Source organism: Branchiostoma belcheri, unplaced genomic scaffold, assembly GCF_001625305.1.
Source record: "Branchiostoma belcheri isolate BF01 breed outbred unplaced genomic scaffold, Haploidv18h27 scaffold1, whole genome shotgun sequence".
In the NCBI taxonomy this organism is placed as follows: Eukaryota; Metazoa; Chordata; class Leptocardii; order Amphioxiformes; family Branchiostomatidae; genus Branchiostoma; species Branchiostoma belcheri.
The window spans coordinates 3,351,100-3,370,309 of record NW_017802379.1 but is presented as its reverse complement, the minus strand read 5'-3'; the positions used below and the strand labels follow the sequence as shown (position 1 = coordinate 3,370,309).

At 45.8% G+C, this 19,210-nt stretch overlaps 2 protein-coding genes across 2 annotated transcripts; one reads left to right on the top strand and one right to left on the bottom strand.

Moving 5' to 3' along the window:
* The first annotated feature begins 21 nt into the window (after positions 1-21).
* Positions 22-9,232, top strand: LOC109468121. The gene is made up of 19 exons (XM_019766366.1): positions 22-84; positions 622-748; positions 917-1,078; positions 1,288-1,388; positions 1,585-1,740; positions 2,205-2,355; positions 2,813-2,990; positions 3,436-3,574; positions 4,086-4,279; positions 4,633-4,748; positions 5,192-5,507; positions 5,857-5,987; positions 6,249-6,386; positions 6,567-6,648; positions 7,024-7,162; positions 7,469-7,636; positions 7,903-8,011; positions 8,313-8,508; positions 8,827-9,232. Exons 2-19 carry the CDS (start codon positions 626-628, stop codon positions 9,009-9,011), a joined length of 2,784 nt encoding a protein of 927 aa, XP_019621925.1. The 5' UTR covers positions 22-84; positions 622-625; the 3' UTR covers positions 9,012-9,232.
* Positions 9,233-9,907: 675 nt separating this feature from the next.
* LOC109468235 (engulfment and cell motility protein 2-like) lies at positions 9,908-18,574 on the bottom strand. The gene is made up of 7 exons (XM_019766490.1): positions 18,426-18,574; positions 18,160-18,251; positions 15,175-15,834; positions 14,654-14,759; positions 12,789-13,504; positions 11,731-11,930; positions 9,908-10,569 (listed from the first exon to the last, which is right to left on the bottom strand). The coding sequence occupies exons 3-7, from the start codon at positions 15,770-15,772 to the stop codon at positions 10,021-10,023; spliced, it is 2,169 nt and encodes a 722-aa protein (XP_019622049.1). The 5' UTR covers positions 15,773-15,834; positions 18,160-18,251; positions 18,426-18,574; the 3' UTR covers positions 9,908-10,020.
* Positions 18,575-19,210: the final 636 nt, after the last annotated feature.

The window sequence follows — 19,210 nt, the reverse complement described above, 5'->3', positions numbered from 1 at the left end:
CTGGCGGTTAAAACGGCGTGGGGCCTCATTTCTGGTGAAGAGACGGTTAGGGAAGGCTGCAGTACCCAGGAGCTAGTGTCAATGGTAAGCTTGTCCCTGTGCATGGAGGAAGAACTTAATATTTCTTTTTCGTAATTAGAATACAGCGTGTATGTATGTGTGTATGTACTTGTCTGCATCTATTGGTAGTGGTTTATTGGTTGTAGACTGTATAAAATATGAAGGTGAGGGGTAACCACGTGGCGACTTGATAGGATTCCATAGACTGACTTCAAACTTTTTCGGCTTTTCTGTTACGGATGCGAGTATATTTGCTCTGAAAGGGATACATCTCGATACTGGAATGGAACGTTTTTATTACCATGTTAACTACAAAAATAAGGAGTAACAGTTGAATAGCATGTAACGGCAGAGCATTCGGCTCAGAACCAACAGGTCCCGAGTTCGAGTCCTGACAAGTCACCAACCTTGTGCCCTTTAATACCCACTTAATACGACTTTCCTCACTTCGCTCAAGTGAAAATGAATATGCCAGAATAATCATCATGATCGTGGGATTCCAAGAAAAAAAAACAAGCAAAACCACGTTTCTTTACACATGTTGATTTTTTTCCTGTACAGCATCATGGCGTCCATTCAAAGCTTGCTTATCCTGGTGTCTACATTTGTCATCCCTCTCGCCGAGGGCTCGCATTTCCGAGGGGGAACCATCTCTTGGCTGCCTCTGGACGCTCCTTCCGAAACTTCCGTAAGTTTGACCAAGGACATTCTACAGCTTCTTGGTTTGACAGATTCCTCAAAAAACAAATCTCAGCCGTGTGTCTATCCATTTGAGTTCATGGAGTATTTTTGGCAACGCCTGTGAGGCGGAGGTATTTTTAGGATACAAATGACTTTATCGTGTTGTGCCACATAGGCCGTTTTTAGGTTCAACCTTGGCTGGAAGAAGACGAGTGCGACCGGAACCGGATGTGACACAGCTGCTCTCCAGGGTCAAACCCTTGTCACGACCAATGAGGACCCCTGGGAGTGCGTGTCCGGATGTGCGTCATCCGGTACCGTCTTTTTGGCCAATCAGGTGAGAGAATGGTTGTACATTGGTGGTTTCCGGTAAGTTAAAAATGGTGGCAGCGGTGGGATGTTTCTAATGAACAAGGTTGGGAGTTTATATATAAAACGGTTATATTCAGACAACTCATTCATGCAAGATGATAACGTTAACTTACGATAATAAAACGGCAATCAATACTGCCTAGTGGATATGAATGTGTCGATTTTATTTTTCAGGACTACTACTGTACCGAATTCAACGTAGGTCAAAACTGGGCAAAGGCTTTCAACTCCTTCGCTCACGATTTTAGATCCACAGAGGACACATACGTCGTTGGGTAATGTTTCTTTTGTACTAATTAGAATGGCAATCCTCCCGTTTTGTCAACGCTACGTTAACGCCTGCGAAATCTTTGCGTCCAGGCCTCTGGTCTTGACGGTGTACGTATCTTTTGAGATAATTCATGGAGTTCAGATTGATGTCGCCGGGTGTCGCCCCTTACCGTGTGCAACGCTGTACTTTTTTCCCCACAGCTATGAAAGTTGCTGCTGGCTGCAGATCCAGAATCAGCAGACGGGAGTCTTTCACAACCCCCTGATTTCCTTGAGGACGACTGTAGACCTCGGGTTCAGGTCAGACACCGGCAAAGGCAACCACGCTCCAGCCACCAGCATGCAAACAACCATTCGGTGAGCCGCCGCAGCCTTTCCGTTATTACACATGCGTAATCTGGTAACTTCGAATAGCTTTTCGGTACGTTTGCGTCAGAAGTGACAGTAGGAATCAAAGAGGGCCTGTATGCCCTTTTTCGTAAGTCGTAATCAGGGCTTTATAATCTTCATAAACCTTAGGCAGCAGCCAAAAATAAACTTGATTCGTAACTAGTACTTTAGCTGGAACACGTAATTATTCGTATAGCGTAGTCAGCCGAGAATTTAACGTAATTCGTAACCGGGGAAGAAAATTTTGCGTATTTCATAATCATTACCCCCATGCAGGCCCTCGTCACTGACAAATATGGTGATACAAGAGCAGAATCTAGAACGCCCTTAACACAGCCTTCGGGTCATAATAGTCAGATAGCAGAAAGCGTTACTGTTGAGAATGTACGACTTTTACTCGTAAATAATACTTAAATTTTGGCTTCTCTCAGTGTCACAAACGGGTGCTTGGCACCGGACTACCCCGCGGGCAAGCTGGCTGTGGCGGACATCGACGGAGACACGGTGAAATGCCGCTTCGCTCAGGGAGCGACGGAGTGCGGCGAGGCGTGTGACCAGTTCCCCGGCCTGGTACTGAACGAGGTACGGTGACTCGGTCATAATCATCCTCATACTTTATACGTCAGATGGATATTACAGCGACTTGCGGTCACAGAAGTATTTGTAATCCCCCCTTTATATTCTTAGATATCGTTTTTATGAAAGTACTTAGCTTCTTTTTCTCTAGGAATTCTATGAAATTAAAACATTTCAACTGATGTAAACGTCGCGACTAAGACGGTATTTCACCTAATGTTTAACCAAATCGTGTATTCTACCTGCACAAATGATAATGTGTAGTCGAGTATATGGGCGACAGCTGTATCTGTATATGCCGGTATACCTACGTCCTTTTATTCTTCTATCCTATCCTATTTACTTAATGTTAATCGGTATGATACACGAGTAACATCATACTGATGTAGGCATTTAGCCCCATAGGCATGAACATGCAAATAAAGATTCATTGATTGCCGATTCATTGATAATGGCCTTTCAGGACTGCTCGTACTCGTACAACGGCCCGGCCTCCATCACCATCAGTTCGGGGACTTCTCTGTTCTTCGTGGTTGCCGTCATGGTTGAAGACTTCCCCGTACAGACCATCTTCCGTCATAACCAGGAAGTCCCGACAACACAAGCCCTCAGCAGCGTACCCCTCCAGTTCCTGATAGAAGGTAACCATCTGTATAATATGACAACCTTGTTAGATCGTGAGACCTTATAGGCCGATTCAGAATGTCCATCACAATTAGAAGTTTAACCAGTGAGTGACTGCATTTCCGTCAAATATTTGCATTTGGATGTTTTGACCGAGGTGGGTGGGGCTTCAGGATCGGTCTATTGATAGTAGCTGCATTTTCAGTTTGAACAGCTAGTTTTGCTTCGATTCTCACAACCGGAGATGCTTTGTGTACGAAGTCAGAAGGACCATAGATAATACAATGTTGGCTTGACATGCTGTTGATTGTTGGTTAAAATACAATCATTCTCGCGAGACTTAATCCCGCGAGATTTGTGACAAGCATTCTCGCGATAGCGACTAGCCTAGCCTAGCCTAGCCGAGTTTTATCATAGTAGATGTATTTAACGTATAACGTTGCATTTATATGTACATTCTAGTCAAAAATGACCCTGGTGTCCTCTGCGGCTCGGAGCCCATACTGACCGGTGCCACCCCGGCCCAGGACACCTGCCTGCCCATCCCGGACAGTGTCGAGTACACCATGACTGTCGAGGCTCAGCCTGTAGCACCTGCCACGTAAGACTTGAACTAAGAACTTCTTCATGAACTATGGACGCCATTTTTGTTCCCCCCTCGTTTTCGTAAATGTTGTCAACGTATTTTGTAGAGAAATTTGAAATCGCATCAGAATGATTTTCTATAAATATGACTATCATAGACGCAACGCATTATTCCAGTTTAGTTGTTTGATAGATTCTTTATCTAAAGTTTTCAAACCATTACGTACTTCACCTTGCTGTTCACATAACTATAGCTACACTTGTAATTTTCAATAATCATTTTCAGTATTTTCTATAGGATAGGTAAGAAGGAAAAAAATCTGAAGGTACATATAGTATGTTTCACGGTAATGAAACATACGCCAAAAAGGTTGCTTAAGCAACTGGATACGATTTTGGAAACGGTCAGACCGTCAGACGTTTCGGGCAGCATCCACTACCTTTCGTCAGTGTTTATCTAGCTGCTTACAGTAACTGTTTTTGGCGTATTACCGACGTAGTAAGGAAACAACTTTGTTGTTCATCAGCCTTGCAGAGATTAATGTTCTCGGACCAAAGGGCATGACGAAGAGCGCCCTGACCGTCACTGGTGACATCTCATCCACAACCATCACGTGGACGCCGGCGCCCGGTCAGCGCGGACCCCACATCGTCTGTTTCTACGCCGAGGACTCCAACGCAGTGCAGTCGGACAGGACATGCGTCTCTCTCATGGTCGGAGGTACTGTGCTCATCGTTGCTTACCTAGCCCCCTCAAAAATAGTTTTCACTCTCGTTGACAAAAACGTAGATCAAGAGGCTTCAAAAGTGGAAGCAATTCTATGGTAATCATTGCTGACAAGTGTGCGCTAACGTTTTCGTTAAACCTCTAAGTTTACTGAAATTGGTAACAGATGAGTTCTGGAGCTTCGGATAAGACTTCATGCTATAATTTACGATTCCTTCCACCATGGCAAAGTTTAGTTAAAGTTTAGTTTCTTGAAACAGCTACTCGAAACTGGAGATTGTAATCTGCAGCTAGGTTCAGAAACAACATGTCCTGTTGAGGTTTGACGTTGTTTTTTTTCCTGTTAGGGAGCATCACCCCGCCTGCTGTCGATGCCCCCACGCTGATCCCTACACCCGGCACGGCCCCGACAGACTATCCCTGTGACACGACCCTCCGGTTCAGCGCCACGTTCGACCAGCTGGTAAGTACCTACCAGGAAAACACGCACACAAACGTCTCAGGGATTTGTGACGTCACGAGTGGTCAAAGGTGCCCAGAAGTCGATACCTGCCATCGTCTATAGGACAAAGGCTACCATTACGAGCAGGCGCAGAAGGTCCATTTTGCATGATCCAAACCAACTGTAAACAGCCTTTTTTTTGCATATCTTGCAAATCAGACTTGCTACTAGTAATTGCTGGCATTTTGGAGCTGGAGGGTTTGTGCCGATTCAAAAATAAGAATTTTGGGCTAAATATGGACAACTTGGATGCCGAGGTTCCCTGTCAATGTGAGTTGTCAATAGTTGAACACTCAAGTAGGTGATTTTTGACAGATCGTTTCTTAGATGTTTACCATATATTTTAATGGGAGCTCGAAATGGTGTGCTTCACTGATAACATCGGAAACTTATTTTCTCCTAAGGTTCTACCGCCGACTTCTGACACCTTCATCATCTTCTACGACTCCACCAACGCGGAGTTCTACAAACACAACACGAAGATTCCCGACGGGCAGCCCGCGCCGGCCCAGTCCAACACCTACGTTTTCGACGTGCCGGCCAACACCTTCCAGCCGCTGGGCACCTACACCATAGCCATGCAGACGGGCGCGCTGGAGGGGGTGACGGGGTGCGGGGCCGGGGCCGGCGTGCAGAGCGACGCGTACGAGACCGCCGGAGGCACCTGGAGTTTCACCTGCAAGTTCTACGTCCCCGCGCCGGTCACCACCGCCCCGCCTGGTAAGTTTTCCTTCCTTCCAATTCCCTCCTACCAATTGTACAAGGTTCTACCTTTTCGCCCCTTCCGAATTACCAACTGTACAAGATTCTTCCTGCTCGTACTCTTTAAGCAGAGGTTGGTGAGGAAGATACCTTTCGTATATTGCCGCCTTTTTTTCTGTCGCTACCCCCACCCCAACAGCTGACAGGAAAAAACGGGGCATACTTTGAAACGTAACAATCTTGCCTCCAACCTCTGCTTGGAGGGTACCTCTTCGCCCGTCCGCACGGTGAATCCCGACAGTGTGCATTGTACTGGTAACACCGAAGATTGGCCACCTCTCACTTTGTTCCTTCTCCCAACTGACAGCTCCACCTCCAGCGACCACGGCAGCGGCACCCAGCGCGACAGTGCGGGTCGTCGGCACGCCAGCCCCGGGCGCGCTCCCCACCATGCCCGTCACCGCTATCGTGGTAACCTGTTCTCCTACCAGCATCACGGTACGTCATGGCGGCAGCAACTGAGCTGTCGTTTCCACTCTCCTTGCCACATTTCAGATTTCTTCGGACGTCATTTTTTCCAGTCATAGACTCGCTTTACTCTAAAGTTTAAAGAAAGTTACTGATCAGCATAATTCGTCTACATATAGTGCGATTGCAGTACGTACAAAAACCACCTGTTGAACTTTGAATGTACTGGGACGGGACGGGACGGGATGTCATCTCCAAATTTTTCCATGAATGTACATCTTTTCTTTTCAGGTTACAATTCCGTTGTCTGAGATTACCGGCGTGAACGCAGCTGATATCCGGTACCGGAGTGCTCCATGTTTACCGGTGGTCTCCGGAGACTCCGTCAGCATCACTACCGGATTTCAGGAGTGTGGCACTACCATGACGGTACGTCAGGAGGCGCTTCTGTAACACGTACAGAAAGTCGAACGGATCTACTGTAATAAAAACCCTCTTGGCAGTGGTCTTACTGGTTTACTTAATCTGAAAATATTTAATTCGCTTCTAGATAGAAATCTAAACTCGTGACCTTCTCAAATTTGTTTTTGTTCTGTCCTTTCATATTAGACCCAGGGAGACGAGCTTGTATACGAGAATGAGATCCATACAGAGTTTGCAAGCACCGCCATCCGAGGCAACAGTGTGGATGGTAAGCAAACTTGTCATTGGTTTTAAGATGCATTTCTACCCCCTGAAATACATGTATAAACTGTACCAATACTCTTAAATGAAATAAAGCGGATTGAAATAATTCCTTTGAAAACGTTTTTACTCCGTGAAGGTATGCCTCCTGCAGGGGTATTGTGGCCAGTTGGCCATGGTTTTTAGCGTTCGCAGGTATAAAACACACGGTTCCCTTTGTTTAATCGGCATGTAATTTTACACGTCGTCTGTCAGGCATGCCCATGATGCCCGTATTGTTTTTACAGTAACTGTTTTTGTGGTCAAATGTAATATTTCAGAAGCACCCCTACATTTAACAGTTTTTTTGGACTTGCCGCAAATAAACCGTTGTTTTGTACAGGAAAGGTTGAGTGTGCGTACGACAGTAACACGGTGGTGACCGGGAAACGGTTCAGCGCGCTGATGGGGTCCGTATTCGGCAGGAGGAGCAGCGGCCAGTTCGAGTTCTCCTTCGACTTCTACACCGACAACACCTTCAGGTGAGTATACAAGGTCAAGGAACACATGTCAACCTACAAAACAGATAGGAAAACAAGTTTGCTTTGTGAAAATGTAAAAAAAAAAAAGGAAACTCTCAATAAGGCTTCTTCAACCATTAAAACTTCACTCGACCGTCGTGCACGTGCGCATTCGAGGGTAAAGTGAATTCAAAAGTATGGGTAAGCTATATCATACTGATAGACCTTCTCTATATTTGATAACAGGTTTGCGATTGCAAAACCTATTCTGTTTGGTGTCGATCGACAGGATTGTTTTGACTTTGACATTTATGTTTGGGAATCCAGCACGGCCTTCACCAGCTATCCCGTGTCCTACCATCCTAACCAAGAGATGTTCATCGGCGTCCACCTAGTCTCGACCAACACGGACCTCGTGCTTTTTGCGGACAACTGCAAGGCGACACCCGGAGTCGAGTGGGACAGCTCGCCCAGTTACACCATCCGCGAGAACGGGTACGTAACTCCGGGTCAGTTTGACCAAGTGGTGACAGTTCCCCAGCAATACGTTTGACGGCGTTCGCTCACAATAATAAGATCAGGCTCAACGGACCAATATAATTCACGTCCTCCACTTTTGCATGTACTTAGGTGATTGATTCTAGATCTACTAGCACAGCTAGGTATACGCACTTTTTTCGGTTAAACATCAGGTTAGGGGCCATGTGAACACTTTACTGTAAAATCGTTGACTAAATGTTGTATTTCGTTTCTCCGTTCAGCTGTAACGTAGACCCTCTCCTGACCTGGTACGAACCGGCGGACGCTGCCCGAGCTGCACGGGAGGAGAACTTCGGCATCGTGGTGTTCCGCTTTGCGGACTACTCAACGGTACGTTCTGTTTGCCATGTAGCGAAGTGACTTTGCAACATGTGGCGAAACGAGTAGCGAAACGACCTGTAAGCTCACAAGTTATAGTAAGTAGTTTCATTGATTCCTAAACGTTCTTGCATCTGGACAAACACAACTGTGCAGTTGGGAAAACTGTTTACAAAGTTAAAACCAAGTACGAAATGTAAGACGTAATATATCCAAGAAATTGATGCTAAATGTTGCATCTTTGGAGATACCCTTTTCTGTCTCGTACGAGACTTACAACATTGACCGTAATCTGTCCTATTTTCTACAACAGTTGTATATCCACTGTGACGTGGTGGTGTGTGCGGCAGCCGATACCAGCTCGTACTGCGCCACCGCGCCCGCGAGCTGCGGCACGGGTAGGAAGAGGCGAGACGCGGACGTGATGGACAAACTGCACCGCTTCGAGGTGACCAGCGGCCCGGTCAAGATCATCAGGGACGACGGAGGACATAATAACAACCGTCAAGGTAACTACGTAGTCTTTTACGCCTCAAAAGTTTCTGAAGCAACTGTGGATATACACCTGGACGCACGTAGTTGTGTACCCAGCGATACACACAAGTACCGCACAAGGTAGTAACACTCTGTACGACACTATTATTGTTTGTGCAAGCCATGTAAGATATTCAGCGGGTAGTCATTATTTCCAGGGTACTATAGTACACAGTACATTACCATACATTGTCAGTGCTGCTACTACATATATAGGACTGGAGAGAATCAAATCAGTACATGTAAAATCTACCATCTCTCATCGCCTTGTTTATTTACTTCTCTAAATCCAGCCCATGGCGACTGGAAAGAGGCGTTTTCGGCGGTTGTGTCCCCTCCCGTGCTCGGGGTCCTGATGGTGTGCCTCGGGGTGATCTTCCTGTCGGCGGCGGTGTCCTGTTACTACCTGCGCCGCTACCAGCAGCTCTACACCACGGTGTTCGAGACCGACCACTTAAAGCCGTCTATACTCTCATAGACACTAAAGTATCGTTGTACACTCTGCCAACAAACAACTTCGTATTGTCATGAGTTGGCTGTACTAGCGGTGGAAATTAATTGAAATATTATAAGAAATTTAATACAAAGGCTCCTTCGTCTATGACTTTGTGATGAACGTCCAAAGATTCATATATTGAAAGATTTACATGTACTTGTGACAAGATCATATGCATATCAATAAATGGGCAAAGAAATCGATCCATTTTTGTTTATTTACTTGTAACTCTGAGATGTATTAGTGAGCGTGTATATGTGGTGTGTGCATGGGCTAGTCCGTTCAGAAGGTTGAGGGCAATAGTCCTTTTCTAAGGACATGTAATCATACAGAAATTTGCACAAGACCCCCCTCCACCATCAAACGGATTCTATGTTTTACTTCACAAAACCAATATTACTTTTAGTGATGGTATGTGACAACCTCCAAAACGTTTTCATGTATCTGGTAACCCGTCATGAAGTTTCATTACTAGGAACGAACGACAGAAATTGAAAACTTAAAGATCTAAAATTGAAGAGAAACAACACCTCCAATAACCGTTTTATTTGCCTCAGCCTCGGTCATGAGAATGGGAAGTCATTTCAACATGTGCGACAAGCATGCCTCCATTGCAACCCGTCACTACAACACTTGGAAAAATATTTTTTGTATCAAACGTTAATGAGCCATTTGAATGACATTCGACAAAAGCGCCGTTGATATAACTTTGCACTTTCATACACATGAGACATCTAGTACAGGTACAAGACTACATGTTTTCGGAACGTTGAATATCGGGTGTTGACTATATTGCAAAGTCTAACCAAGACTTTAACCAACATCATGTCTCCCGACATCACGTTTTCTGAAAGTCACTTGACTTGAAGGTGGGTCAGAATACCTGACGAAGACTGAAGAATTGGTCGACCAAGTTTTATTTCTGTCCGTGATTTTTTTCAAGACTTCATATTGCTTAACATCAGATCATAAAGTTGGCAAATTGGAATTATCACTCGCAACAGAAGTTGTAGTCCGTGGGATCGTCCGGAATGGGCGGTGGCTGGTTGGGCACGGGGATTCCCTCTGTGTCCAGCAGGGCCAACTTCATCTCCATCCCCAGAAGGATCTCCATGTCCTTCTGCGCAAGCTCTGACGTCATTTCCTGTTCGAGAAGCGCCCTGATCCCGTCTGTCCACAGGTCGTACACGTAGTCATTTGGCGCCAAAAAGTTCAAAGACGCATCGGGGTCGTACAGGACTGAAAAGGCCAGCGGCGCTAAGCTCTCTTTCTTCTCCTTCTTCCCTTCCTTCATGATATGCGGACACTCCTTACCAACGGCCAGCCCCTTGATGTCGGAAACAGGTAGCATCTCCGGCAGCATTTCTACAGGAAGTGGCGGTTTTGCTGAGTCGGGGACGTCGCCCCAGTGTAGGCACTTGTGGTTAGGCGCTAGGCGGCAGTACCAAAACTTGTCCTTGGACCTTCTAGTCGTCACCTTGTTGAAGATGGTCCCTTCGACCAAGGCGTTGAGACGATGTTTTCTGACCAAGTCTAATACCTGGACAAAAAAAAGACGTTAAAGTCACCAAAAAACCACGCACTCGACAGTAAATGCACACGCCCCAGAGGCGCCCCCAAAAACGATGCCGAAATGATGTCGCCAAGAGAATGCATTTTATGTGCCATTTTGAGTAGATGCTGCAGCAACCCTGTTCTATGGCAGTAGTGAACCGCCCCCGGCCCGTTCAACATGAGATGGCACAGCAGTTCATTCATTAAAGGCCTGTCAGGCAGAACCAGTGCCACTGATGGATTTATCAAAGTGACAAAAGCAAAGGTCAGGCTCTCAAAAAGAATTGTCCCGACCCGGTGGACCACGATGTCGATCTAATTTTTCAGCTTCTTCTTTTGTTGTAACCGTCTACTAATGCGACCTGAATACATAATTACTAAGAAACGAGGCACGGTGGAAAAGAGGAGAAAATGACTTCCATCGATTTTTGTCGGTAGAACAATTTGTTGTTACGTGCCGAGCGTTTCATACTGTTTGTATCACATTTGATCACAAAATTTAACATGAAATACAAAGCGATGGCAAGTCATATCTTAGCATTCGTATTGTATATTAGAGAAGACCAGTTTCAATATCTCAAAAATATGATACCCGACGATTTTAATTCAAATCTTATCTCTAAGCGACACTTGATTTCCGTATGGTAAATCTGATATAACGACGGAACATGAGCCGCGTTTTAATGGTCTTCAGCAATATGACTTCGTTACAGGTTCCTATTACTATCATCATCATAAAAACATAACGTTAAGCATCGTACTTTATAATACAATGAAATCTGTCCAAGTCGGCTGCGTAGGGGACCGAAGAAAAGTGGTCACCTTGGACAGGTGGTCACCTTTTGAAGAGGGTCGCCTCGCAATATGACAGACACAAATTTTAGTCGAGATATTTTAATGTCAAATGCTGTAAGTATCTTCAGTTTTGTGGTGACTGCATGCATGTGGGGAGGGTGGCACATGGCACAATTTATGTCAAACAAAAACATCATCCAGCAGCAGTCAAGGCAAACTGGCTGGTTTCTCCATGATTTCGCATGTTTAGTTATCATCAATAATGGGCACCAGCGACATTAGGGAGTGGGCGGAAACTGCGGAGGATGGCACCCAGGCTACCTCCTCCTTTGACACCCTCATACGCACATACCTCTGGCCGCTTGTCCTCCCGAAGCTCACAGAAAGGTTCCAGATCCGTGTTCGTCTCCAACATGGAGGCTCTCCTGTCCTGGAGGATCTTGATGATCTGGTGATAGTCCAGCTCCTGTAAGATGGCCCGGAAGCGGTCCATGGTGTCAGGTTTTTCTGACAGTGCCAGTGTCATCTGCTCTCTCACCACGTCCATAACCTGCGAGACACACGTGGAAGAAACCGCAGTGGGTTTAAATTTATTTTTCCCATCGTACGAATGATCGATGTGTACACCTATCAATGCAAACCCTTGCGTAGGGCTGGAAGCATACGATGCAATCTACCTGCTAGATTCTAACCACTTTAGAGTTTTAAAGGAAGATATTCCCAGCGGTATAATGAATAAACACAGGCATTTCGAGATGCTTTATCCTACGTTAGAGAGCCAAATTCGGTAGCAGAAATTCTTACAGTAGCCTCGAGCGGCCTCCATGCTACATTTACGATCATTCGGATTTGGAGAGCTGGCCCCTTGCTTTGAAGATTTACTACGATAAGTGCTGAGAGGAGTAAATACGGTTTGTCAGAAATGTGCTTTTGTTGTCGGCCATACAAAGAACTTCTCTGGAGTGCTTTTGTTACGATTGCCTTGTGAGTCCTCACTCAAAGAACTCGAGAAGACTCGAGATGAGAGCACGAGAAGAAAAGAGCGATGGGACGCCGGAGGGTCGATTGACAAGGACAACAGAGAGGCATTAACGGTATTATCTCTAAACGAATAGTCGCTAGACGGTTAGTATAAAGACACACTGGAGTTGATTCGATTTGAGGGTCTTCAAGTACATACAGATATTTATTTTGTGAAGAACAATTTCTGTGTTTTTGCAGTTAATTCTGTCCTAAGTTGATACGAAAATGCCTTTACACATACAGATTTTCATATTTTGGCTGACAGCTTCAGCTTACATCTGCAAAAGAATATCTATCTGATACGTACATGTATAGCACCTATGATGCTAAATATTTGTATCATTCTGCTTTGTTGTAATTTGTTCATTATAATGTTCAACGTCGTCCTGTCATAGTCTTCATCCATAGCGCGCATCTCTCTCCAGGTCTTGTTCAGCAGCTGGATGCAGATACAGAATAACTCCTCTAGGGGGCTCTCCTGGGTGAACAGCATGGGGTAATACTCCGTTCCCGTCTCGGAGGGGAGTTCTCCGATCTTAAGCATCTTGCACAGCAGTTTGGTCATATCAATGGACGTCCGTGCGAACGGACACACGTAGTTGTCCTGCCTACACGAGTTCTCCAACACAAGCCTGGTAAACGAGTCCGGATAATTCGCGGCGAAGTAGACTATACAATCCAACGCAAGGACCCCTGGCGGTCTCTTTGTGAAGTCCATCAACGGATTGGCGAGATTCGAGAATCCCAGTTTCTTGAACTCGAGTTGCGCTCTGTCGGAGACGCCTCGGCCTTTCCTCGCCTGTGTTCGTGCGTTTCCGCCAGGGTTCGATGAGGAGCCGAACGCTTCCGAATCGCTGTCTCTTCCGAAGGCGATGTGGGAGAGTTCGTACAGCTTCTCCAAGTGTGCGGTGTCGCTCGGGTTGATCTTGGTGTACATCCGGTCCTCGTTCAGGTTCATCATGAGGACCTGAAGCACGTGGAGCTGGTGAGCCATTTCCGAGGACACCTCCCGTCTGCCTCTGATGATGTAGTTCAGCATGACCGCTCGGATGTACTTGAACTGTAGCGTCTCACCGATCTCTCGGGCCTTGACTTTGGAGGACCTAGAGACATATATGGTAAAGAAAAAAAATCAAAGAGGTCATCCTAAATTGAGGACGCATGGTGTTTTTTATGTTTACCGAAGGAATTGTTTCAATTCCTCTTCTTTCGTTCCAAACACTGACCTCTGACCTGGTCAATGACCTGATTTGTTGACGTCTCTCACCATGGTAACTGACTAATGTTGGGTTACATAATGTTGCAATTTTATAGTAGGAGGGATTTATACTCCTGTCTGACCATATGTATGAATGTATTTGAGTAAGAATTAACAGAGCAGACCATATGTGAAGATAAACATTAAGCATTTGCTTTATTTGCAAATGTTGCCTGTCTAGTTTAAAGTATAGTTCTTAGTACATGCAGTAGAGAATTGTGTATTCACTACGGCTTGCGCTTTCAGCTAAGTACTCCCAGGTCATTAGTAGTTTTGACCAGGTCATACCTTCTCTTCCCAATAAGTGTGTTTGAGTTTGAGTTTTAATGGTTTGACGCATGAAGCTCCCCATATACGTAGCCGAAGGCTTAACGCCCTCTTTCTAGAGCTAAGAACGATCTGGTCCCTTAACTGCATGTATAGTCCCTTCTAGTAGAGTCCACATCAGTGTATCTCAAATTACACACGTGGAAATATTTGAAGAAATAACGATATACTGTAACTGGATAATGGACCTAGTACTAGTCACCCCAACTGCAAAACACCGTAAATCATGATACGATACAAGCCATATACATAGTAACAACCAACGACTGATTTCTCTCAGCCCACGTACAGGTCTGAAGTTCAATGCCACTCAGATTGAATAGAAATAGCCTGTTCTGTATGAAATAATACTCCTCTCCAGAAATCTACTTTGTCTAAAACTGGTTCTGCGAAACGTCGTGACATTTCAACAAAAGGTCCCAGAAAAGGCCTCGCGTTAAAAGATCTTAGGCTTATAAACGCCCCTCTCTCACTTTGCAGTCCGACAACCTTTACCAAAATCCCTTCCTGGGCGATTTTCTTATCTCTAAGGCTTAACAGTGCCTCCAGCTGCCCCACACTGAGTACCGGTTATTTCAACAACGGTGATCCCTGGCGTCATCATTACCATGGTTACCATCGTTACCATGGTAACGGCTGTGTTACTGACAGGAGCCGAGGTCCTTACCTGAGCCACAGGGCGTTAATGAGAGCCACGGCATTCAGCTGGACCTCCGGGACAGGGCTCTTAAAGTGCAGGGTAATCTCCTCCACTGTGATCTGCGCGGAAATCGCTACAATACAAAACGTACAGAAAACCATTAGAAGGGAGCTGAAGGCTTTTCTTTTGTTTTACGCAAGATGTACATGTTTGCGACAGCCCCGAGTGTGGATTTGTATGGTGATGGGTTGGATATGGGTTTGGTACATTCGAACAACGGTTACATGGGTTGCTATTGCAAACGTTAACTTGATCTTTGCGCTTGATAATTCATCCATCCATCCATCCATCCATCCATCCATCCATCCATCCATCCATCCATCCATCCATCCATCCATCCATCCATCCATCCATCCATCCATGCATGCATGCATCCATCCATCTATCCATCCATCCATCCATCCATCCATTCATTCATTCGTTCAATCATCCCTTTTAATCGTAATCGGTTTTAATTGCATCTTTCTCCTCCTTTCGATGACACATACCTTTGTAGAGATCTTCGCTACTTAATATAGCACATTCCAAGATAGCGAGAGATCGTTGCAGAATCATAGCCTCGGCCGGGGTGCTTCTTAGGACGTACCCGATGATCTTCCGTATAAAGTCGTCGCTGAATTGCTTCCAGGGAAGGATGCCGTGGTCCATGAACTGCAGAAAGGCTGTCAGTATGTAAGCTAATGCCTCTCCCGTAGCTGTGCCCTCTACCACCATGTCAACTAACAAGGGCACGCCATTGCGGTACACGAATTCCGTGGCGAATGTCGTGTCAGACGAACCGCGCGCTAGCTTCATCAAGGCGTCTTTGGTCGGCAGGACGAGGATTTCTCGGACCGTCTTGGACGGGGAAGTCGTCAGGCGCAAGATGGCGCCGTTCTTAATCTCCGCGCGGTTCTTTTCCGTGATGTACGCCTGGGAGCCGTCCGAATACTGCAGGGCGTACTCCTCCGGGCTCTCCAGGCCCCAGTGATCGCACAGCTTAGCGATGATGTCCGGTAACGGCCTCCGTTGGTTGAAGTCCAAGAACTGGGCCACCCGACCGGGCATCTCCACAGCCAGCTTGACGATATCCTTGGAAACCGGCATGTCGTCTCTTGAACTAGACTTTACCCCGTCTTCCTGCAACACTTCCTGCCTCCCATGTGTTTCTGGAAGATATGAGGAGGAAATTTCAAAACAAGACGTCACAAAGTCAACTACCGTGAGAAGCAGACAGACACTACCAGTCCCTAACTAGATAACAGCAAGAACCGAAAATGTACCCACCTACCGTGTGTGTTAATAGTACATGGAAGCATATGCGGGTTTTGAACCTGGTATAATTGGGGGCATTCTCAGAAATGGCTTCCCATGAATAAAGGCCGTGGGTTCCATCCACAAAAAGACACACCGGGGGCCAGAAGTGAATATTCAAGGCTATTCTCAGAGGCATGACGCCCGGAGCAGCCTCTTTGAAGACTGACGCCCCTCCTAGCACTAGTCTCAGTGGAGTTAAAAAACGAGCACGCCAGACAGTGTGTCGTGTATAGATGAGTATGATTTGGTATAGAGGCACCAGAATGTATGATGATCATGATGTATTTTGCATATATGTTTTATGGCCTTGAACGACTTTTAGGGATAGTTTTTCAAGTACCATTCAAGGAAAGGAGAATAATGCTTACTTGTACTAAGTTATAGATGTATTGTCGTTATTTTTAGAAATAATAAAAGAAAAAGATCGACAACCTCGATACAATCAGGACGTACTGGGATATTATCACGTTTCCCGGAGTGTATAAATTGCCCGTATGCGGGGGAGGGTAGTAGTATTTGACTTTCAGCTGCTGCAATCATGTAATGGCGCTGTGCATTTGATGACTGCAAACATGCCGTCATTTGGCTATGATCAATGACAAACCCTTCCAACAACCATTAGTGGTTTGTCCCTTAATAAGTTAGGCAGGTCCTAATTAAACCCGCACTCCATAAATTAAATATAGTGGATTGTCCCTCCCGAAAACATCACCGTAAAACTGACTTACTCATAGCCATACCGTAAAAACGTACGACGTATGTGTGTAAAACGCATTACCGTTAGGCCCGGGTTGACTAACATGTTTCACCGCCAATCGACTGAGGCAAGTCTCTGATTATCACGTTCTGAAAGAGTCTGAACGATTTTCACTTACAGTCGCCACGTTTAGGATTTAATCTTTTCCCCGTATCGTACAGTGATGGACACCTTTGTATGGAACTGGCGCCAAAGGAAAGATGGTGGCTACCCCCGATATGCCAGAAAAATGAAAATAAATCGTTCTTTTTCTCTGTCCACATTTCTGTATCGGTTAGAGGAAAATGTATTGTTTTTATTATAGATCGGGTGACCTCAAAACGCCTTCAACCAAACAGCTTGCACAGATGGCCTTTTCGCTGGATCAAAAATTCATCCAAAAAGGCGATCTCTATCAAGAAACGATTTGTGGTGTCTCCTTACACGGGCAGTCGGGGTGCGGGACACGCACAGCTTAATAGCCTCGAACCCAGACTGCTTCTAGGGCATACATTTTGGCAAGCTCCTCGGCTCAAGGCCCTCCCAATGAAATTTTACTTCATCTTCCTCAGGGGGCTGAACGGAGGCAATACTTCCGTGGATCATTGAGTATGCTGGCCATATAGCCGATGAGCTAGCCTATGAAGGACCTTGGAGCAGTCTGGTTCTCCAAGCTAACAGAAATCGGCGTTGCGACATCTGGACCACCCGAGTTGCGGCTATCAAAACTGAGATATCTTCATTTGCAGCAAATAACGTGGTATGTTTCTTACGTCTATCAAATAACCGGCAGTGGGCCATATATTAAACTTTATGAAGCTCATCTGAGGGCTAGAAAAAAATGCAATTCCAACTAAGATCAGTAGCAGTTTGTGCCTAAAAGATCACTGAGAAGTGTCCCGTCAAAAATCAACCACAAACGTTTGAACGTACATTCCTGTAAGCACTGTCACATTACTTGGAATCCGTGTCATTACCGAATGATTAACTGTTTCACATTTCCCTGCAGAATATATACATTACCGGGCGCCGTCGCTGCCAGCGGTAATTTAGCTTGCCTGTAGTTATATTAAACAATAAAAGGGCACTGTCTGTACCGTAGTTAGCTTATACACCATTAACAGCAGAAGTGATATATTGATGCAGACGTTGTTTAAGGCTCAGAGGACACCCTGTGTTGTCCTCTGGGCTCACATGTATATTCTGAGCACGACTTAGTTTCCTTGATGATGTTTAGTAAACCTTGATGAAAATTCTCAAATTTCTTTTCTCCGGTGTTAGTTTACTCTCTATAATTTTGGGGTGTAATCCCGCTATAGATAGTACTCTTATCCTATAAATAGTACTCTATAAAACGCTAACATGCTTGGCCATAGGTGCACTGGGACGTATCACTGCACTGCCTATATGTAAACAAATAGACAAGAGAATACCCATTTACCTTTAGTGCTCGTCCTGTTGTATCAGCAATGGAAAGATCAAGTCATAATATTTTCCCCTTCCTTCTCAGACAATGCCGGAAGGACGCGTTTCCTGAAATAACAAGACCTTTGCATGTAGGATGCTACGAGGAAAAAGCTCACTTGCGTACAAAAGATTTCCTGTCGTCTCATATTATATGCCCAAATCGCACACATGTACATAACGCACTAGTATATCCTGTGCTGAAAACCTAACCCTTGGTTAGTACCGATACACTACTAGTACCTCTATAAACAGAGCGGGGTTACGATTATGGCCTGAAAGTTCTGTATGCCTGACGATGCTGTGTTATGGTCCGGTACCGACAGCTGAGAAGCTAGGTCATCCTCAGTACGGTGCGAACAGTGGGGACGGTCCCGTACACTGCACCAAACGCCAGCCCTCGTCCTACACGACTACATCTGCTCATTCGATCAAAAACTGGCGTTACACTCTAGAACACCAGCCTACAACAAAGCCGATTACCAGAAAAACAGACGACGTACCTGGTACGGTCGAGCAACAACACAGAACAGGGCTCAGCCGCCTGGATACAACCCGTTCTCCAACTATACACAGGCGCCAACTACTAAGGATCAAGTCAGCTCGCGCGCGGAACAGTCTATGACGTGATCGGGGGTTACCGTAGTCTCGCGATGGCGGCAGGAATGTCAAACTTGCCCCGCCGGGTTGTCCGCCCGGGGCGGTCAGGAGGATTCCCTTTCGCCTCTCGCCAAATAATTTGCAGTTGTTGAAGCGGAGATAACGAGAGGTACGCCGCTGGAATTTTTGGCCCCACGCCGGTCACCATAAAACCCTCTCTTGCAGTTGAAGGTTTTAAACGGGCTACATATGCCCGGTACTTCTGGAATATCGATCGTGTTCGCTTTGGTTCGCGCCTATGCCGGTTTGACCTTATTTTGAGCCCGCTCTCCTTGTACAGGGCCCACCCCTTCTGTCGGCGCCGCTGTTATATAAAAAACTTCTGCTAAACAACTTTGATAATCAGTAACAGAATCGTAGCTGTAGCA